General features: G+C 37.5%; 1 protein-coding gene across 1 annotated transcript in view; it reads left to right on the top strand.

Moving 5' to 3' along the window:
- The first annotated feature begins 424 nt into the window (after positions 1-424).
- LOC140239433 (diacylglycerol kinase theta-like) overlaps positions 425-24,345 on the top strand; it is a 120,529-nt gene continuing 96,608 nt past the window's right edge. The window contains exon 1 of the mRNA XM_072319272.1: positions 425-602. Coding sequence (XP_072175373.1) covers positions 425-602 — 178 coding nt within the window. The remainder of the gene's footprint in view (positions 603-24,345) is intronic.

The following is a 24,345-nucleotide window of genomic DNA, read 5'->3' as shown; positions in this document are numbered from 1 at the left end:
CTAGCCCCATAAATTTCAGCATCTTATCCAGCACGTAAGTGCTAAAATCACATCGATACCAAGATGAAAAAAGAAAAAGAAAAAGAAAAACAGCAACAAACATGCAAAAAATTCGAGACTCGCATAATTTTGGTATGTGATATACAGTTGATATATTTATGTTCCTTCACCGAGATATATTATTCGTGTAATTATGTCGTTACGAAAAGAAATAAAGGTAGCTGCAAAAATGTATTAGCTTTGGACGGGAGAAACACGCTCATAGGATCCTGCGTGATCGCAGTCGTGTGTGTGTGTATATGATTTGTGTGTAGTTCAGTAAGACGCGCTGGCGGTGAAAATCGGCAGGATACTTTATATAGTGTTATCATTTCCAGCTCGTTCAGATATCTGGGCAGGTAGCCTGCCGCGAAATTTTTACAAGATGGCTACGGCAGGAATTCCCTTTTTTGAACGACAAGTTGACTTAAATCCCGTGAGGGATAGAGGCATGGATGCACATGGGCATACATTTGTGAAAAAGACATTTCATAAGCCGACATTTTGTCATCACTGTACGGATATGTTGTGGGGTTTCATCGGTCAGGGATACATATGCGAAGGTACGTACGTGTAGACATATCCACTGTACTGTATGGTGAATTGGTTTGCATGTGTGCCAATTGCATTGCAGATATGGACCTAATTCTTAACGGTACACTAAGCCGGTGCAGCGAGAGTGTCACAGTGAATATGTGTGTGTCCCCAGTATACCCTACATCTGTTACGCATTTCAAGCGTCGCGAAAATTGCCCCGTCAAAATTATGATTTGGGTCTGCTTGGCTATCCAAATCTAACATAAGACCTCTGTTTGTTAGACAAATAAAAACGTCATCTGGCTTCTATCGGCAATGTTACTACTATACATTCTTGGCATAGGTTTTTGGAGTACCCTTTTGGCATGGCGTTGAAAGGGAAAGTGAATGACCTGTGAATATCATGGCACATCATTCACAATAATCTTATTGTAAACATGCATTGTGTGTTGACACTGTAATCAAAACCCCTCAAGTACCCACCTGAATGATTACATTGTCTGTCAAAATAGTGCAGTATTTCAGTCCAACATCTTCCCAATCCTTGATGTTAACGTTTGTTGTTTGCCAAAATGATTTTTATTAAACGCATCTGGCAGAAACATAACACTCATTTTTTTTTTTTTCATGCTTCTTTGGGCAAGTGGGTGGAAAAAAGAAACACACACACACACACACACACACACAAAACAATATGATCCCAGTATATTGTATGTCTTCGTTTATTGCTGCTTGCCCGGAGTATATACTCTTTGTGCTACAATAACTCAAACTGTGTAGTATGAAAGTTTTGCCACCATCTTTGATAACTCATGCCTGTTATTGTTATTGATGTTTTGAATTAAACCATACTCAGAGGTCCCTCAACATGTGCAGTATCTCTGTGAACACAGCTCATACAAATTTGTTGAATGTAAGAATGAGATTGACCACCTGTATGAATTTTAGTACCCATATTAAACATGTACAATGGTCAGTTTTCCTTGCCCTGGGTAGGAAGGTGGTATGAGAAATCTCTATGATTTTTCCTATCTGACTATGCATGGAGGAGATCAATATACATGTACGAGACACAGTTTTACTTTTGAAGCAAAAGTATTTAATTTGACATATGATAAGAAAATAACAAAAAAAATCTTGCAAGTGTGGGTAGATTGCCTACAGTACATACAGCACAAATCATGCAAATTGATGCTCATTCAATATTTAAACCAGACAAGTCAATGGTTTTATACAAATGTAACTCAGAGGATACTAAAAATGAGTGCTTTAGATAGGATTGTAACCACTTTATAGGGGAAGAAAAAAAAAAAAAGATCTGGAGGTTTTGATCAGCTTTCCAGTTTAATCCAGTGTTAGAAGTGATTTGATGTTGAAAACTACATATGTAGATTACTGTAATTTGATGTTGTGTAAATTTTCAGCAAACATTAACTAGTTACTTTATAACAAGAAAACCCTGTTCCTGTCTCCCATTTGTAGATAGTACTACAGTGTAGGCATCACAATACAATACAATACAATTTACAATGTTGTGGAGAACATTGCATTGTAAGTTTTTGAGATGTTCAGCAAGTTTGCTACTAATATGCAGTAAATATACATTTGTACAGTAAAAAAAGATGAAAGTATCAATTTATGAAATATGAAACTTCGAAAGAAAATGATTTCCTGTTGTTTGTTATTACTAGTACAGTTAATCATACAATGTACGTATGTACAGTGTATAACAATACAAAGTGGCTTCTTAATTTTTGTCACTGGGACTTGATGAAAATGTTTCTTGAAATTCTTTCTTTTGATAGCAAATTTATAGAAGGTTTACATTAAACTGATGCACAGGTGCAATGTAACCTTGCAAACAATACATTTTGGTAAATTCTGTGTCGAACAAATTGTTTATATTTGTTTTTAACAGTGTAAATTTCTAGATCTCTCAGTGTCTGTTTAATGTGGTGTATACACTGTATTGTATGTACCAGGCAGTACTTTTTTTTTTTTTGTGTGTGTGTGTGTTTATCAAGACCACACCATTTCCAGAACAGTCTATCCTTATTGACAGTCAAAATATGTCTGTGGTTTGATAGTCAAAGTGGGTCACGGTTGATAACCATGGTGATTAGGATGTTACATGTATTGTACATCTGTACAAGTCATGCCTGCAACCTGTGAAACTGAAAGTTTGGTGTGTTGTTGCAGAAAACAATGCATTCAACCAGTGTACGAATACAAGCTTGCTGTATGTGGAGAAATCAAATTCCTTTATAGCTGTGTAAAGTTTAAAGACCTGACGGTGAAAGCGTAGTACTTGTAAACTTTCTATAAAGTACCAAATTTGATGTCAGTTGACGAGTTTATTTTTAGTTTTGATTTGATGATTAGAGTCTGAATGCAAACTTGCATCAAGCATCTGCCAAGCGTGTTTCCTGAATTGCATTTTGCAGATGTTGTCTCTTGCAGAGATGTCAGAGTTCAGTTACTTATTTGCAGGACATTTTACTTTTTTTTTCTCTGCTAAAAATACTACAGGTTTCATGGAAAATAAGTGTTTCACCCAGATTTGATCAATTGTCACAGATTGTGCACATGTCTATTGAAGGAAAGGAAGAATTTGTTTCTCCCCCAAACTGTCATGGCCTTTTCATGGATCTAAATTCTTCAAAGTTATTTTACAAAGTTAGCCATGTAGCTGAATTGTTCAATTGATTGTGGGTGCGCATTTGCATTGATTTTGTAGTAGTTTGTTGACGTGTAAAATCCTAAAATGAAGAAGGTGGAGCTTTAAAAAATATGTTATCTTTTGCCTTTTTTCCCCATCATGGCACATGTCTTTCAAGAACAACACTGTAAACATACATTTAAGTTCAATTGAGAGTTGCATGTTTGATCGATTGGCCACATTGTTCGTGAACAGCTGTGGTAAAAACAGTTCAGCAGTCATGGATGAAACTCATGCTCCTGTGTGTGAACAGACGATTAGCTCCAGACGTGTGGAAATGCATTTCAGAAATTGATAGCAAACAAGTTGTTGGTACATACAATCATTGTAAACTACAGTGTACGTGTATTTGTGTGAAAGCTGCCAATATTTAATGCCAGGAGTTGACACAGATCTGTACAATGTGTTACATTGCTAGCATGTATCCCAAACAGCAGTATGTGGCAAGGGCACTGCATCACTCTCAGATCATTTCAAACATTACCTCTGCAAGATATAAAGTTTATAGTCAATACAAATGTAGATTAAACTGTCAGAGAACCAACTGAAGTTTACCATGTGATTTTTTCCCCCCTGATCTTCTTTTGTTCTGAAGCAAATATATTGCTTTTAATGTACAGCTGTAGCTATTGTACAGTACTGTACAAAATGTAGGCTCACTGCAATGAATATTTCTTGCATTACATGTAGTAGATAGACATCCTGTGTCAGTAGTTGCGATGGAAATCCTGTATTTTGCTACAGAAGCCTGCACGCAACTTCAATAGATACATGTATAATAAACAAAACAGAACAAAACAAAAGAAAACAAAAAACAGAACAGTGCATGTATGTATACTGTGCAATGTACAATGTACATTGTATGTTCCTCAGAATTCTGTTGGGCTGTTAATATTCCTGTGCTGTTTGTGGCTTTTTTTTGTGGTACCGTAAGCTTTCCTATGATTTCCCAATTTGGTATTTAAGAATACTAGTAGTTTGTGTGCACTTTCTCTCTGCTGAAAGAGCATGCTTGTTTATCAAAGCTTCCAGGGTTTCTTTGGAGGGTGTACAATATTGTACTTCAGTATGCCACATGACCTAGCTCATATGGCTGTGGTGATCTATGAGGGGCTGTATTAAGGTAGAGGGATTTTCTTCAAGAAATATTTCATAGTGCTCATGAAAGCACTGTGATATAAAAAAGTCAGTGTTGTTAAATGGTATTGATGTTACATCAATTGTAAAACTGCATTAAACGTGTACCTATGTACAGCTGTACTGAGTGTACAAGTGTACACCATACAGCATGTAAATTATCTAGGTTACATTGTACATGAATAAATCTGCTTGAATGCACCCCTCCCAATTCTGTGTCTGTTTTACAATTGTACACTCTGCACATAATAAATACCACACAATTGTGTGCATACAGTGTAATTGATTTACCATGTACAAATACTTTGTACACTGGGCTTGTTCAAGATGATTTGATTTCAGATGATCCACAAAATGTGATTTAATACCTTGCTTTTCCATTTTCCAATTGAACCATTAAAGGGACTGTACTGGTTGAGGTGGGGATTCATGTTTTGAACATTCCTAAGTGAGATAATGAAAAGCCTCTAATGAAATATGAAAGAGCATGTTATCTTTTAGAAGACGGATTCAACGTTTATTTGATAAAAATTGGTTTTAAAATGGCTGAAATATCCAAAAAAGTGCTAATAATAAAAGGCGACATGCCACAACTTTATTAGGATCTCTTTGTTTCACCTTGTTTTTGGATATCTCAGCCATTTCAAAACCGATTTTCATCGAATAAACATTTGATACCCCTTAGAATTTCATGCTCTCTGACATCTCATAGAGTGGTTTCTGAATATCTCGCATAATGTTAAAAGCTAAATCCTCACCTCAACCAGAACTGTACACACCCTTTAATATTTTACTACATGATAAATTTTGTAATGGTTTAATCAAGGGCATAGAGTGAGAATTGATGATCATTGGAGAATTACAAATGAGCAGTCACTCCATTAATGAGAACCACAAGTACAGCTGTACATGTACCTAGAAATATAGTAATTACCTTCCATCCCTGACCTTGTACAATGTAATGTGATATTGAGTGATTCTTCATTTTCTGTGTAAACAAAGATGGGTACAATATAATATTGCTGCATTTTACATGGGAGAGAATGAATACGAAAGTACTCAAACTGCTGCAGTTTAATATCAATGGCAAATCGAATCCCTTGTCAGTGAAGCACTTGACATCCTACCACATTAGAGCATTTCTGACTGTCAAGAGGATAAAATGTCCATCCTACACTAGATTATAATTAATTATAATTAATTATAATTAATCCTAGCACAGTTGTGAGGGCCTTTAACTACAGTTGTGAGGGCCTTACTTACCACCACAAGGTACATGATGTACAATGTTCTGTACAGTTGTATCTTGATTTCATTACTAATGCATGGAAAGGTATCATTTCATAAACCACAAATTCCTGCAGAAGAGTATCACAGTTCTACTCCATATATCCTGTGACAAATGGTGCATTCTCTTTGAACTACAATTATGTATTTTGGACTGCAGTCACTTTAAAATGTGATGTACTGTATAAGATTCGCCAGCTGGTCTAATTATTTGCAAAATCGAAACTTCTCGACAATTTTGCGTGTGGTTAAATCCGCGATTGCGGAGTACAGTAGTGAACGGAGAAATACTATGTTTGTGTGCATTCTGTGTCACATTTTGTATCACAGTTTATATTTTCATGTGTTTTTAAATCGCAAATAGCACCCAACTTGCAAAATTCGCGAAACTTTTATACAGTGTATTCGGCTAATACAGTAATTAGCCCCCTTGTGCAATCAAATTTCACCCTAGTCATTCTACTGTATAGGCCTTGGAAAAGTGAAACTGCTCTTGGGCTAATTAACAAATTACAAGTATGCACTTGTTGTGTACGCATGATGCAGTCTACCATTTAATACAGCTCTACAAAGCCATGCACCATTTAACACAATGTTAAAGTACACCATGTCTTCAATATCACAACCAAGAAGAGCAATTTATAATCTGTTTATGAAGGAAAATGATCAACTCTGATAGGGTGAGGGATGGGGGGGGGGGGGGGAGGGGAGGAGAGAATACTAGTGATGCCAGAAAAAAGATGATGCATTAATGAGTGAAAAAAAAACCCAAAAAAAAAAACTGCTTTCTGGTAGGCTTCTAAAATTACCCTATTGCATACTATGTCATTAGCCTGTAAAGTATCCACTATCTTCGCAGGGACAGCATTGGTGATGGTAAATGCCACAGTGTACATTAATGTGCAATTAAAAACATTACTGAAGATTAATGGTTCAATATAATACAGAACATTCTGCTGTCTTGTCCAGTCATTGCGAGATGATCTATGTACTGCCTTCCCTTTGAATGCAAATTTAAAACATTTTGTATGTTTCCTCTTTCCAAAATTAAATTTTCTCTCAAAAAGTGATTGTACAAGCACACACCGTGTATCTCTTTTCATTAGAACTGTCAGTGGGGTTCTTGCCTGCGAATTTCACCACTCAAAGAAATTGTGATTTTAAATATCATCCCAATTTTGAATCGCAAAAATCATGCATGTACACATGTACATTTGGTGTAGATTGTACGATGTACATAATTGCTATGCTGTAGGGAATAAAGCACTCAACAGGCACTGAATGATATGTGCTACAGTGTAATTGTGCATGTTATATGTACATGTATGTGTGTGAAAATGAATTCCATATGACCTGTTCAGTATTGTATATGATTTAAAAAAAACCAAAACTGTATGGGGTATTTCTAGACCTGTTTTGTTTTGTTTTATTTGGTTTGTTTCATCCAGTGTATAATGCAAAGCAGAGGATTTTGTGTGAGTAAAGGTTAAAATCGACTTGGTTTCGGGTCTATTGTGTACGTGTACACTTGTGTGCATTACAGTATACTTTGTACATCGATGATAAAGAATTTACTTTATGTTCTTACACCAAACCAGGACTTCCCTTTTTTCTTTTTTTTTTCCTTTTTGATAATGCAATACAAGAGCAAACCAATGCAATTCTGTATCACATACAACATAATTCATAAATGTACAGTAATAACACAACTCTGTGTCCAGTGAGTTGCTTTTAAACACAGCTATTAAAGTTTAGAATGAATACTTTATACAGTCTACAACTGTACTGTACTCACCAGTGATGTATCTTGGTTATTGCTGTTTCATGATAATACGAAAATTCAACATAATTCTTGGCGTCCTTTTTATACATTCCTGTATTAAAGGTATACTCACAGTGAGCTACATGTAGGTATTTGTATCATCAATTCAGAATATAAAACAGGAGGCAGCAAATTTCTCTGATACAATGAACTGTAGCAATTATAGTGTATCATGATGGGATCGACTATGTTATCATGTGGCTCTCTCTATTTTCCATCAATTCTCTGCAGTTGTGTGCAGTTACAACTGTAATATTGTATATATCATACATGCTGTACTTGAACACAGCAATAGTGTTTGTGTGGAGTCCATGCATTTTATCACAGATCTATAGAGAGTGATCCAGCACTCAGTGTTTGCTTGTTTGCTCATTAGGCCTATATTGTTTGCTTTGTAGAAGGATCACTTGAACAAAATATGGGGGGGGGGGGGGGGTGGGGTGCTGGGGGGAGGTAGTGACTCAAGGGAGTAATACACTGTATGGTTGTTGGAGAGGGAAATTTACTTAACGTTTATGTAGGCTATGGGTCCTATGTATTGTTGTTCTTAAAGAGGGTTGCCCACATTAAAGGGATGGTACAGTATCGGTGGAGATGAATTGGGCTTTTAACTTTTTGTGAGATACCAAGAAAACACTTATGAAATAGTACAGAGCATACCATTTTAAGAGGAATTCAAAGTTTATTTGATGAAATCGGATTTGGCATGACTGAAACATCCAAAAACCAAAGTAAAACAAAGCGATCGTAACAAAAGTGTGGGTCCCACACTTATTGGAATCGCTCTGTTTTGGATATCTCAGCCATTTCAAAACCAATTTTCATCAAATAAATGATGAATTCCTCATGGAATTACATGTTCTTTCATATTTCATAACAGGTTTCTCATGATCTCACCAAAAAACGTTAGAAACCTGAAATTAGGTCTCAACCAAAACTATACGATCCCTTTAATTAGTTTTGATAAAAATGTAAGACCTCAGAAGGCTCAAACTTCATCTTATACCTTTTGGAATTTGCTAAATAGAATTATTGGAAAGGTCTCCCAAGAAATTTGTCTGTCTGATGTGATATGCCACCTGGGATAATGTGCTGTGTTGGGCTATTTTGAGACCGAGAGCATAAGTCAATACATGTACTACACGTAATGCGACTTCATGCCTGAAGATCCCTCCCCGTTCAGTGGTGGGTACATGTACAATTTGAGGTAATGTTAACATTACTTGATGATCAATCATGCCCTAGCAACCATATTTCTACTAAACGAAATGTATGCAGTACAATGTGCACTCTCACGCAGAAGGTCAGTGGATACTGCCATGGCCTGATACAATGTATGTTGATTTATCAACACTTGATTGAATTACAATGTACATAGCAACCACAATTGGATGTTCTCAGATTACAATAATGTCTGCATACCTTTCTGGCTAATTTTTCACATTTTTATTGGAATCCTGTTATCATTGTGCTGTTTAATTCACACATAATCTCATTTCATCAACTGTACATGTATCAGATTGTGTCCATTTTTAGCTCACCTGAGCCAAAGGCTCAAGTGAGCTATTGCGATCGCCCTTCGTCCGGCGTCCGTCGTCCGGCGTCCGTCGTCCGGCGTCCGTCGTCCGGCGTCCGGCGTCCGTTGTCCGTCGTGCGTAAACTTTTTACATTTTCATCTTCTTCTTGAAAACCCCAAGACCGATTTTCATCAAACTTGGCAGGTAGCATCCCTAGGGGGTTAGGAACTCAATTTGTTAAAATGGGCACCATGCCCCACCCAGGGGTCCCCCAGGGGGCCCAAACCCCCCAAAATTAAGGAATCTGAAAAAATCTTCTTCTCTAGAACCAGAAGTGATAGAGCTAAGTTAATACTATGAGTTTGTACATTGATGACTTTAGTTTCAAGTTTGTTCATGGCAGAATCAGGGGTGCCCCCTTGGGACCCAGGGGAGGGGGGTGGGGAGGGGGCCTAATGGGGCCTAAATTATACATTTTCATCTTCTTCTTGAGAACCCCATGACCAATTTTCACCAAACTTGGCAGGTAGCATCCCTAGGGGGTTAGGATCTCAATTTGCTAAAATGGGCACCATGCCCCACCCAGGGGCCCCAGGGGGGCCCAAACCCCCCAAAATTAAGGAATCTGTAAAAATCTTCTTCTCTAGAACCAGAAGTGATAGAGCTAAGTTGATACTATGAGTTAGTACATTGATGACTGTAGTTTCAAGTTTGTTCATGGCAGAATCAGGGGTGCCCCCCCTTGGGACCCAGGGGAGGGGGGTGGGGAGGGGTCCTAATGGGGCCTAAATTATACATTTTCATCTTCTTCTTGAGAACCCCATGACCAATTTTCACCAAACTTGGCAGGTAGCATCCCTAGGGGGTTAGGATCTCAATTTGTTAAACTGGGCACCATGCCCCACCCAGGGGCCCCGGGGGGGGGGGGGGGGGGGGGGGGGGGCAAAACCCCCCAAATGAAGGAATCTTTAAAAATCTTCTCTAGAATCAGAAGTTATAGAGCTAAGATAATACTATGAGTGAGTACATTAATGACTGTAGTTTCAAGTTTGTTCATAGCAAATCCAGGGGTGCCCCTCTTGGGGGCAGGGGGGGGGGGGGGGTTGGGAAGGTCCAAATGGGGGCCTGAATTGTAAATTTTCATCTTCTTCCTGAAAACCTCATGATGGATTTTCGCTAAACTTTGCAGGTAGCATCCCTAGGGGGTCAGGATCTCAATTTATCAAAATGGGCACCATGCCCCACCCAGAGGACCCCAGGGGGCCCCCAATCCCCCCAAAATAAGGAATCTTAAAAAATTTGGGCCCTTATTGTACATTTTCATCTTCTACTTGATAATGCTTGGTCAAATTTTAGTAGAGCTGTGAATAATTTAGATTAGTGACTGCGTGAAAGGTGAACTTGCGATACTCAGGTGAGCGCTAGACCCGCGGGTCTCTTGTTTACAACCATGACCAGTATGGTCCAGGTAGGCTTTGATAAATACTGAAAGTCAACATGATTGTATACAGTATGTAGCATTCCGGAGCTGATTCTTGTATGTACATGTACACACATTCAACACAATGCCATGGAAAAAACTGAACATCTTCACTGATGATACATTGTGAGAAACAACTGTATTTCCATTTAGCCTTTTGCATTATTTGTACCAGCTAAACCAAAGAGCCTTGTTTAATACTGAGGGGTAATATAAATTTGTAGTTGGAGGTAACAGTCTGTACATGTAGTGCGGCATGCATGGTGACTTGAACACTAACTCGTTATCGGAGAAATTTCCATTTACTGGCTTCTCCCCTATCTGGAGTTGTTTAAAGTCATAAAACTGAATATCTACATGTACATGTACAAATATTAAAGTCAATGTATCTTTATTATAAAGGTGTACGCTGTTCAGGCCACAGTGTGTGCTGAATACATCACACTTTATACTTGGATGTAAAGCTGTAGGGCCTATTCACTAACAGGAGTTAAATGTTTCAACTCATAGGTTTTTTGCAGCACGATATGAAAATCAATTTGATTTGCCTTTATTTACAACACCAAAAATAGAAAAAGGAAACACTAGTTGAGCAGGGAAAATAATTACGAGAATTGAAAAAAAAAAACCGAACAAACGTAAGGCTGGCCTGATTTTCACATTGTGATGAATATATCTCGAGAGTTAACAATTTTCTTTTTCTATTCATATGCAATAATGAACAGTTTTTGCCTGTGTTGATGAAATTGATTTTCTAAAATTAATTTTGGCTGTGTGTGTATGGGAATACATACAATGTATATGGAGTACTAATTGTGTGAGGAGGCAAAATTTGCCAAATTGAAGTGTATGCGTGCAAAAGTTCTTATCTACACTATATGAATTGAATGCCAATGGTGGTAATTTGCAAAAAATGAAAAATAAAAAATAAAAATCATGCTGCAAAGAAAGGCTGTCAGCTCCAATTTGTAAAAATTCCATGCAATATGTAACTAGTGTTCTTTGATATTTCTGAAGTCTTCATACCGTGATGAAAAAAAAAATCCTGTTCACTGACAACCTGAAAGCTTGTCCATGTATTGCCTGACATGCCCACAACCATGCAAAATATTTCAGGTATTGAAATGCATCTACTGCAATTTGGTAATGAATTAGTCATTGTGATCATCATTCTTTTTATAGTGGGTTTAATAGTGATTTATGAATCTGGATAAATGTCATTATTAAAGCAACCTTTTTGTGAAGGCAAAAACTGACTGGGAGTGAATGTCTAATGATGATCACTGATATTTTCAAAGGAGAAAAATAATGTCCATACTTCTTTATAGCAGACACACTTGAATCACCATAGCAAAATCAGAACCAATCCAAATAAATCATATTGTATGATGAATTAATGAGATGGGTTATGAAGTATCTTGACTATGAGTAGGTACTTCATGTACAATAACATACACTGTGTAGGATGCCCAAATTTGTGAGGAAGTATTTCAGTGACACTCTCATTGAAAATGAAGTAGATTAGTTCTCAATGAATTATCAACTAGAGACAATCGTATTTTCATTTTATTTTTGTTGTTGGAAATTTATGACAGATTCCCTGTAGGCTCTCCAGTTTGCATGCTTGAGTTGCAAAAAGTCTTGTCAAAATGATTTTTCCACATATTGGAGCGATGCAGAATGTAATGCTAGGTTAGGAAATTACGCATATAATTCAACTCTGCCATGAAAATTGATCATGTGCTCCCGCTGTATGTCATGACATGGGAGATGTGGCGCTATGATACATATGTCAAGTCGTGGCTATTTTGAGACGCCCGTCATGCATATATGGACTGTTTTGATTCCATACAGGGGGAGGGTAGGCAGTGTTTGTGGAATGAATCTGATTTGCGCGTGGGAGGTATGCTTTCACAACATGATGCTGCTTGTTTGCCGCCCGTGTACATTGTACAGTATGGCACTGAGGGGTGTTCCAGCCAGCTAGTCTGTTTTGCATTCTATGGTGTCTTCAAATATGCCAACCTTGATCATTGGCTACTGGCTGGCTATGAATACCAATGTCTGGTTCACAGGGAATAGGAAAGGTGTAGGAGTTCATCAAAAAAACTTGACAAAACAAAACAGGTACATTGTATGTATCTCCGTGCATGGTACCCCATGCTACTGGGTCTGTGATACTAATGAAGCTACAAATTGTACAAACAGTTGGAACATGAAAAAAAAATAAACGCAATCACTTTGCACTTGTGCTTTCATTTCAGTATTTTCATAGATCTGCACATGCAATATCAGTCACCTCCTTCCTGTTCTCATAGGTTTGTAACAAAAAATTTATACAGATACATGATCCACAAACGGATTGTTAACAGACCTTGAATTGAATAATAATAGAGAAAAGGCAAACACAAGCACTCAGGAATCTGACATTCTCATCTTGACAGGCTTTCTGTACAGAATGTCAGACACGCCCGTCACATAACCTTATTTCGCAAAGAGCAGGTTCTGACACAACAATTCGAACGTGGGGCAGAGAAATGAAATGGAGCAGAAGCTGGAAACTATGGCAACCAGTGGACAGAATAAGATGACAGGGAGGTGTCTTGCTCCTTTCTAGGCATTAGCGATGAAACTGGTGCGATGATGTCACAGATGATCATTTCCTAGCAAAATGGGAGGAAAAAAAAACTTAACTTGCTTCACATTTTGGATGAATTTGTCGCAAAATACACAGACTGTGCCCATCAAATTCTATTGTGCATTTGTGTGTCTTTGTTTGATACATGCATTATTTCACTGTAGCCACTGCATATATCATGATTATTATTATTACTTTTTTTTTTTGGTTAAAAACATACTGTAGAGATATGTACAAGTATCCATGGTTGTTGGTGTTCTTTAAAATTGGTTCAGGAAGACTCTGTTTTCATTGATATCCTCTTGGTAAGAGTTCAGCATACAATGCAAGCATACCTAGTTGGAATATCATACTTTTATACATAGCATTTGATTTTAGTGAATGAGAATTGTCATACATAACCTATACAAGATGATGGTGTCCCGTTTTGTCGCCGAATGCTGTTGTGCCAAATTGTCAGGTGACAAGGACTTGAATGGCAGGTGTCTCTTTTCCGTACCTTAAAAGGGTTTACTATTCAATTCTTTTGTATTTTCAAAGTCTCAAGTTAGCCCTCCCAAAGAATTGGCAGATGGTACATAGTTAAAGTAACTGATTCTTATCAGATCCTGTCTGGAAGGACAGTGTCGTAGATGAATCTCGCTGAGCTGTCACTGTTGCTATTAAATGTTTCTTAAATCCGTTGAGGACTTCTCTGGAGTTAATTCTGTTACTACCATTGGTGAACTATTTTGTATCTACAGTATAAAAGTGGCATTTTGAGCAGATTGTTTTGAGGGGGTTAATGATTTTTTTTTGAGTGGTTGCAGCAACGGCTTGTAGACATCTCATAAGAATTACCGCACCTGATGATGTTTTAGTGGTAGTAACAGAGAAAGTTTTATTGCCAAGTACTTTTATTCAGAAGGAATCACACTTACGCTCGGTTGGTTACCCTGTTTTAACTCTCTTTGCCTGTAAGAGTAGGGAATTCTATGTTTTGTTTTGAAAGTTTTGATGCATCACGGTGTTGGCTAAAAACAGTTTGTGCTGTACAGAATACAATTTAAAGGACAAGTTCACCTTCATAAACATAAGGATTGAGAGAATGTAGCAATATTAGTAGAATACATCATTGAAAGTTTGAGGAAAATCGGACAATCGGTTCAAAAGTTATGAATTTTTGAAGTTTTTGTGCCGTAACCGCTGGATGAGAAGACTAGTGCAAACTTAGATGTCACATGCGTACAACAATATAAGGAAAATACATGTATAAAGAGAATTTCACAAAATGTAATCTTTTGAAAAAAGTACACATTCCCCTGACTTGTTACCGACTAATGTTATGGGTAATATTATTCCCCCTGCCTTTAGAAAGAGGCAGGTCAAGTGCTCTTTTATTATGCGAAAAAAAGTGAAAATAATATGTTGAATTTTCTTTACATTTTCTTTATACTGTTGTACGCATATGACTCACAAGCTGTAGTAGTCTCCTCATCCAGCGGTTCCAACACAAAAATTTTAAAAATTCATAACTTTTGCGTCGATTGTCCAATTTTTCTCAAACTTTCACTGATGTGTTCTTCTAATATTGTTGCATTCTTTCAATCCTTATGTTTATGAAGGTGAACTTGTCCTTTGATGATCATTACAAGCTTTAACCCCTTCTGTGCCAGGGACAATGTGTACAACAGTATGGGTTTTATGTGTACCAGTTGGCGCTCATAACACACAAAAGGGTTCTAAAAGCTTTTCCCCTGTGTCTTGGTGAGTAGCATATTCCTTTAAAGGCATAATTTACCATTTGCAGATGAAACAAAAACTCGGCATTAGTGCTTCAAAATAGTTCTAAAATGTGAGTTAGGGTTCGAAACAACCAATGTAAAATTTGAATCCGTATAATTTTATGTTAAGTGTTATTAAATACACAAAATGTGAATAATAGTTATAATAAAGATGTTTCCAGATTAAACCGTCTACAGTTACCGTTTATTGAGAAAAACGCTGATACCTCCTTGTATTTTAGGCTTTATTGCAAAAATTTTATATGGTAGGATATTTTGTGATAGAACAGACCTACACATATGAATCAAATGTGATATCTTGAAAATTTTTGAAATCACTGCTCCCAAAGGTAAACTGGACCTTTAAGAAGTTCTGGTCCTACTGTTTGTAAAACGTGACTTTGCAGTTTACACTACCCAGAACAAGAGAGGCTGCGTGATCTCCTTAATAGTTTAGCACAAATCTTGATCCACATCTGATTCTACTGGAATGTGCTTTTGCTTTAAAGGGATCATATAGTTTTGGTTGAGACCTAATTTCAGGTTTCTAACAGTTTTTGGTGAGATAATGAGAAATCTCTTAATATGAAATATGAAAGAGCATGTAATTCCATGAGGAATTCAACGTTTATTTGATGAAAATTGGTTTTGAAATAGCTGAGATATCCAGAACAGAGCGATTCTAATAAAGTGTGGGACCCACACTTTTTTACGATCGCTTTGTTTTACTTTGTTTTTTGGATGTTTCAGCCATACCAAACCCGATTTTCATCAAATAAACCTTGAATTCCTCTTAAAAGGGTATGCTCTGTACTATGTCATAAGTGTTTACTTGGTAATGGTATCTCGCAAAAAGTTAAAATCCCAATTATCATCTTCACCAATACTGTACTATCCCTTTGATACAAGTCTCAATAGGAATGATTGCATGATTTTGTTATTTTAATGTTTTTGGTTGGTCAGTGCAGTTCTAAGTCACAGTTCCTTTGGCAAGGTGTATCCAGAAAAAACCCCCAAAGTTAATTATGATTTTTGTATTTTGTGCCAGTGAAGAATTATTTTTGTAGCCTTTCCAGTGTGCATTTTCCACATAAATTGGGTCCGAAAGTGAGTGCATAGAAATAAGCAAACAAGGGAAAGAGATACAGTGTACGTGTGTGAGAGGTAGAAAAAAAAAAGAAAAAAAAAAGGAAAAACGAAAGAGGAAATATGGGTCAGGGCATAGAAAATCCCTCAGCTGATGTGATATTTGTGGTATACAGGATCAGGAAGCTAACTGGGAAAAAAAAGTTTGTGATGCCCTTGTTGTGGTATTACACAAAGTTTTTGATGAATTGTAGTGTGGTCACATGAAACTAGAAAGTGCTTGTTGTGTGTGTGTGTGTGTGTGTGTGTGTGTGTGTGTGTGTGTGTGTTTGCGGAGGATGCAGTGTTATTTCTCAAGGCCTTTCTAAATGCAGATATGCATAACATACATTTGATTTGTTGTACATAACGTGAGGCTTACCTGATACTGAAGGTATGTGGGTTATATTTCGCAGAAGAATGGGATATGTCACAAGGATTAAGAATAAAAGTGTAGTCAGTAATGATTCATTTCTTACTGTCATATTAATAGTAGTTGCATCAGATACATCATACATGTGGCTTATATTTCGCAGAAGAATGGAATACGTCCAAGGATTAAGAATAAAAGGATAATCAGTAATGATTCATTTCTCACTGTTTTTTAATATTAGTTGCATCAGACAAATCAATATCAGTGTGCAGAGGATTTATACATATACTGTAGTTGTGTCATTTCTCAATAGCATTCCAAATGCAGGTTATTTCTCAATTCCATTCTAAATGCAAAGATATGTCTACTAAGCAGACATACCACAGCATTTGCTTTTTCATGCCTCCGTGAGGCTTACCTGAAACTGAAGGTATGCGTTATGTGGGTTATATTTCGCAGAAGAATGGGATGTCTAATAGGATTTGAGTAAAAGGATATTCAACAATGATTCATTTCATACCACTTTGTTGATATTAGTTTGATACATAATATGAAAGTTAATGTGCATTGAATTGGACACTTTAGAGAGTTTGCTATTAAAGTAAGCCAGTTCACAGCTCATTTGCACATTGGTACTGTAATAAATATATATTTTTTTCTCAATTGGTACAGTTGTAGATGGAGGACTCTTCACTAATTTTCAAAGCAGCATAATGCGTGATATTGCCTGACGTAAATGGAAGAACGTATGTTCACACAAAATGACATTTATAACAATTTATAGAATTCAGTTTCAGAAATTATATTTAAGAAGTAACATTATGTTGTTAGTAAGGGAAGATTCTTTGCAAATACAAAGAACAACCTTCCCCCCAACAAAGACAACAAAATCAAAACATCAAACTTACACCCACTAGAACATTAAAATTTTCAAACTTTTTATCATGTTAGATGTGTAATGATATTGACAGAAATACATCAGTGCTACCTTGTATTGTTGCTGCCTGGGACAGCAGTGTAAGTCATTCATGTCACACTGGTATGTGTTATGTATGCTGGATGTCATGTGTTTGAATACATACCATTTTGTATGGAACACCCCATGCCTCCCCCCCCCCCCCAAAAAAAAAAAAATGAAGTGAATTCTGCTTAAAATTCCCTCATAGATTTACTTTACATATGTTCAAGCAAAAGGTAATGTACGGAAGGGATTTTTTTTTTTTTTTATGAAATGAAACTTTAGTAATTGTGATGATTTCGTAAAGTACAGGTCTACCCAATTTTCAAATTAGCCAAGAAAATTGAATTGGAATCAAACAAATGTGATGATTACTTAAGATTTCATTAAAATCATAGAATAGGAAAGATGTACAGAATTTCAAATTTTGATATGCATTCTGAACATTGATTTTGATCTCAACCAAATGAAAATGAGAGAAAAATGATGTCATCACTGCAAATAAGCTTTTCCTTGGTTTGCACACAAAATTTATAGAAATCATGTTTTAGTCAGTGACCTATAATAACTTTCACAATGGCTTCCCCTAGTTGCATTTTACTTTGTGTCAACAATGTGATAGTAATTTGATGAAAAAGAAACAAGTGCTCTTTTTTTATTCCAATTTTAGATGATCAGGTTAACTTTTAATAGTGAAGATATTTGTGCATATTCACGGCAGACTCATGGGGAAATCTACAGTGTGGATCATCCCCTCATCTGTTTAGCATATTTGGTAGCAATGTTATCACTGTTCTATTAATGCATTGTAAACTTTGAAGGCATTATTTACCATTTGCAGATGAAACAAAACCCCAAATTTTCAGAATAGTTCTATGATGTGAGTTACGGATAGAATGTAAAAAAATGAATCAGTATAATTAATGTTAAGTATTGTTAAATATACAAAATGTAAACAGTAGTTATAATGAAAATTTGTCTAGACTAAACCATCTACAGTTATGGGTATTAAAGTGAGAAAAATATATCTCCTAGTATTTTAGGCTTTATTACGAAATTTGTACATGGAAGGATGCTGTGTGATACAACTAACCGGTAGACACATCATCAAATGTGATATCTTGATCATCTTTTTTTTTTTTTTTTTTTTTTGAATGACTGCTCCCAATGGTAAACAGTACTGTTTGGAAACTTAAAAAAAAAAAATAAAATTGTAAATCAACATTCAATGGAGCGTACAAAATGTGTCGTTTTAAGCTTGTTCCATGATTTAAAACTATTTCTAAATTGACCATGGAGTGAAACTGCACTTCAGTGATGTAATTTGTAATCGATATAAAGTCAAGACTACTTTTGCAGCACCATCTGTGTCATAATTTTAATTGTCCATGACTTTCAGCATGCTGCATTGATTATGCTTGTGCACATGTTTTTGTGATCATAAATATATGGGTCATTGGAAAGTGAACCGTTCAACTTGTGCAAAATGGAGCAATTTGTCAATCTAAAAAAAGAGAAAAATATGGAACTAGTTCCTTTGAGTACAACTGTAGGCAACCCAAGGACTTTTCCCAAATTAATTCAAGCATGGAATTTTGTGCCACAGTATGAATGCTTCAGCTTTGTTTTTTCCCTCAGTTCTTGAAGTCAAAGGTCTATCCTATCGTGTACATGTTGTATGTACTGCCTCAATTTGTACGTATACATGTTTAAAGTACTACAAAATGTTCAAGCCCCGTTGTTCTTTAATGTGACACATCAGCCATTTAATACAGTTACGTGCTGCATGTTAGAATCATTAAGTGACTGAAGAGAGTATTGTACATTTGAAAGTGGCTCATTCTACCAAACACTGACAGCTCTGCCTCTAAAGCACTTTGAAGAGATGATGAACAGGATCATCAATATATATAAAGAAAGAAAGAGAGAGAAAGAGAGAGAGAGAAAGAGGGGGAGAGGGAGAGAGAGAATGTAGAAGTGCAAATTCCAAGAAAAAGAACGGGTACCCTGGGATCGCTGAACTGTAGCTGCCCCTCATTGCCTTGTTCTCTCTCGTTTCGACTTTGACACAACTTGCCGAAGCCCAGAGAATAAATAGTGCCCACCAGGTAACTGGGGCATGTTGTCGACAGAAACCTGCGATGCTCTTGATGAAGCGAACGTAATTGGCAAACACGATTGTGTGCGAGTGTGTTTGTGTGGGAGGGTGACTGCCGCCGAAGTTGATATATTCCCCCCCCCCCCCCCCCCCCGAATCGAAAAGTGGGCTTCCTGTCAAGAAAGTAGGGCCATGAAGACCTCTTGTTTGAATCGCTGGGCATTGACTCTGGTCTGGCCAGTGCACTGTGGATGTTGAGCACTTGTTCCCTTAAAGGGATTGTATGGTTTTGGTTGAGATGAAGATTCAGGTTTTAACTTTGTGTGTGATGATTAGAAACCAATATGAACTGTTTTAAAAGCACCTTCAATTTTGAAGTGGAATTCAAAGTTTATTTGATAAAAATCAGTTCTTGATATGTCTGAGTTATCCCAAAACAAAGCAAAACAAAGTGATCATCTAATAAAAGGTGGACCCCACCTTTTATTAGGACCTGTTTTTGGATATCAGGCATTTCAAAACTGACTTTGAATTCCTCTTAAAATTGTATGCTCTTTACTATTCTATAAAAGGTTTCTCATTATTTCACAAAAAGTTGGAAACCTGAATCCCCATCTTAACCAAAACTGTATCATTCCTTTAAGCATCATGTCGGCCAGGTGTTCACAAAGTTTTGTGCAGTGTTCAATGAGTGAAGCAAAAAGAGCTGTGGATTTCTGAAATACACAGGCTGCAAGATGAAACAATAGTGACGGGACCAAACGAGGAATCAGATATTTTGCGTCATTAAAGGACATTTTTTTTTTCCCCCTTGACTTGGGTTTTGTTTTCATGAGAGAGAATTACTAGTGGGTGTATTTTATTAACCTGTTGAGGATGAGTCCCGAGTTCACTCGGGCAGTTGTCTATGGGCGTGTTGTAGCAAAATCAAACCGTCCTCAACGGCTTAAGATGTTGTTTGTATACAATGTACAGAGTATGTGTGGTGTATTATTAAAAGTAGTGAGAAAAAAAGAAAGACTGAGGGTGGAACCTTGATGGAGGAAAGAAGAGGAATGAAAATTATGTTTGAATAGCAAGGGTAGGACCTTGAAAGAAGGGGAGTTATGAAAGTGGGGATAGACATTGAAAAAAACACGACAGGAAGTCATATGCAGGTAGCCATTACATACTTATCAGTGTGTTGAAAATGATCACTGGAGTGAATGTCTGGATAGAAGCTACACTACAAGTCCTTGCTGCATGACAGACATACTCAACCTAATTGTCACTACTCAGCAACTAAGCAGGGAAGATATCATTGATTCAGAAGTGATTTGATGGTATGCAGTGAATGAACCCGGCGAGGCCCATACGCATCCCAGTGTGCTGTGCTTGGCTGCGCGGTATGTGTGTGTAACCGAGATGGTCTTTTTCATATCCACCGGCCCAGATGTGGTAATCAGCTCAAGATGTGAACGCACCCACTTGACTCTGTGGCTGAGGTGAGTGAATGCAGCCACTAGGAATTCAAGGAAAAGTGGCCAGGCATGTCATGTGTAATCACATAAGTGGCGAGCGTGGTATGTCAGAAGGATTAGGACATTGTCATGTGTCATGTGTTTATATACCCAGAGTGTGTGTGTGTGAGTGTGTATATGTGTGTGTGTGTGTGTGTCTATGTTTGTGTGCTGAGGAAGGGGAGGATGCTCCAAGGGTGTTGTCATGGCGACATCATCACTCGGGTGAGGGAGTGACGATGGCGGTCGTTTAAGCGGGAGGTAGGAAGGGCTGACACGGATGGTCAGTGGATGATGAAGTCATCAAGTCAAGATGATTGTTTTTCCTTGAGACAAGGAGGTACTGTGGAAGACATTGGAGCAGGGGGAGATGTCATGAAGCTCTATGGAAGGTGTATCCTTAATCCCCTTAAGTGCCACATTAATTTCTTGTTCATAGGTTTGTGTGTGAAATTTGTGCACATTTAAATCATTGGCACAGAAGCCATTAAACATCATTGTAGATTTAAAAACAAACAAACTGATTAAAACATTGCTCTAAAGTGAGCTGCATAACGATTTTCTAATCAATACAAAATGCCTCATATTCAAAGCATGACAATAGTTTTGAGATTTTGCTGTAAATGTACAAACATTTGAGCAGATATCATTACTGGTGTTAAACCATTTCAGTCATTCATTTGGATGCTACAGTCCATGGAAAAATAGAGTACTTGTAAGTCTCTTCACTTATAATACACATATTGTTCTTTAACTCTTTATGTGCCATGGTGAAAACCCCCTGTGTGCCACGTTATTCTGAGACACGAAGGTAGTCATGCTTTGAGAACGAATTCTGTTTTTCCAATCTGTATAACTTCTACAAATTTCTGTTAAGCTGGACATAATATGAGCAAAGTTAAAGAGGAATGCCAAACTTTGCTTTCATGTACAATGTATGACAATTCTATTTTCAGTTTTTTCTTTTGAATTACCAGTTGCTGCATTACTGTAAAGGCATGACTTTTGCACATAAAATAGTGACTGAAACTTAGAATGTACAAGCAAATCTAGTTGGGAACATCGCTTGATAGTCAATCACCACATAGAATGCAAGCCGTATGTGAGAGGAACAAAAGCGCGAGAAACGCTTTGATTGTACCGCGGGATTAGAGATTTATCGATCGGTTCTGGCGGCTTTGTTTGTTGAGCAGAATATGCGAAGTTGGCACGCCGTCGACTGAGACGGACGTGCGAACGTGGCACATAAAGAGTTAAAATGAAACATTCAGCAATCATATCTTTGACTAAACCTTTTACGTGTCAATGTGAGCATTCCTGAATTTAAAGTACATCAAAAGTATTGAATATTACGTTGAAGGTATTGTTACGACCAAAATCACTCTGAGAATGATCGCACAAAAGAAACAATCAACTAATGTTCAGGCGGTTTATTAACAGTAATATTGTGGGTACAGACTCGTAATCGGTTTTCACATTGGGATCAGTACAATAATGATCAATACAACAATTATAAATCGGTAGTGAAATCACTTACAGCCAAATTTGAAAGCAAGTAATCCTTTGACAGTGTCCAGATACGATGTTCGATGCACCGATGAATGATCCTTGACGCACCGATGAATGGTTCCTCCGACGAAACTCCAAAGGCACTGGTTGCAATAATCCACCTTATAAATCCGGGGTAAAGTCCACGATAAACAAGGTGTATGTCCACGGCGAAACGTGCAAAATCCAAACGTTATGACGACCACGTCCAGTTGATGCGTTGAATGATGATTCACTTTATAATGTCCAGCAAGGAATCCAGCCCGTCACAGCTTTGCCGTAATAATGTCTGTTGACACTAAAATATGGAGTCTATCTCCAACGTAGGCAAATTAATTCTCTGCAGGCAAAATGTCTCCCAGGCCTTATCTCCACAAACACAGTTTGTATAGCAGGTCAGCAGGTAACACAGGACTGACTATAACAAGTCGCTTCAGAGCCAGAAGTGACGTAACTCTCAGAGCAGAGGTGTTGGGTACTCTGCCTACCTCAGAATTTCTCCTGCTTATATACTATCCATTCACCCCTTTCTAGTACATTCTGTAATTTTCTCCAACCTGGGGCCACATACCTGAACATACTAGCAAGTCCAAATTCCAGGAATCCTGGATGACTCACTGCCTAATATGTGCATAACATCATTGCCAAAATTAACTACCAATCACATTGGGTTACAAGGGCAGTGCCTCACTCAGCCAGCACTTCCTAGAATTTTCTGGAATGGGTTAAATCATTCTAGATTGAGTGAGCTATAATGTATTTCCTGTCACATGCATACATGTACTGTAGCTACATTGTATACCATGTAGAAAATTCTCCACTGATCTGGTCAGCCTGTATGTACTATATCTATATCATATAGAATGTTCTCCATTAATCTGGTCACCCTGTGTACATACACATTAAACAACCATGCATACAGCCTTGATACATGTACATAACTACTTGTGTGTACATTTGTGACACCATCCCCCATGGGAAAAAGAAAGCCTTGCCGTAGCAAGGGTTTCTTTTACCTTCACAATTTCTCATTGTTATTTACAACGAATGTGAGGTAAAATCCAACTCAAACAACCATAATCACATACTATCACTGGCCTTTTAAATAGCTGCATTAATTCCATGTTCTCTTTTCATGGATACCATTTACATTGATATTGCTTGGATTCATGAAGCTTATACAATCATGTCAAACTGTTTTGCATACATTAATGGATATGCTAAACACATACAATGTACACTGTAAGTGATATGCGGTGAAAACTTTTCACCTTTAACTTCTACTGTGCTATCCACTATCTATGTCACACCAACTGACTTTCGGTCATAGCACTCTTTCAACATATTGACATGACACATTCTCTGATCTGTGCTCCTGTCTGGTGTACTGAGCACATAGTTCACATCATTGAGTTTCTTTTTGACACAGTATGGGCCACTGAACTTGGCTTTCAGTGGTTCACCTTGTATGGGCAGCAGTACAAGAACTTTGTCACCTGGTTTGAAGGTTCGGGCTTTGGCATTTTTGTCTGCCTTTCTCTTCATTGAGTCTTGTGACACTTTCAAGTGTTCCCTAGCTACCTCACAAGCCTTTGAAAGCCTTTCACGAAACTTTGACACATAGTCAAGTAGGTGGACCTCATCATCCTCAGTCATGAATTTCTCTTTGATGAGCTTCAGTGGGCCCCTAACTTCATGACCGTACACCAACTCAAATGGGCTGAAACCCGTCGACTCATTTGGGGAGTCCCTCGTTGCGAACAGCAGGAAAGGGATGCCCTTATCCCAATCCTCCGGATACTCCT

Source organism: Diadema setosum, chromosome 16 (genome assembly GCF_964275005.1).
Source record: "Diadema setosum chromosome 16, eeDiaSeto1, whole genome shotgun sequence".
Lineage (NCBI taxonomy): Eukaryota > Metazoa > Echinodermata > Echinoidea > Diadematoida > Diadematidae > Diadema > Diadema setosum.
Note: the sequence above shows the minus strand (reverse complement) of the source record. Positions and strands in the feature narration are given on the sequence as shown.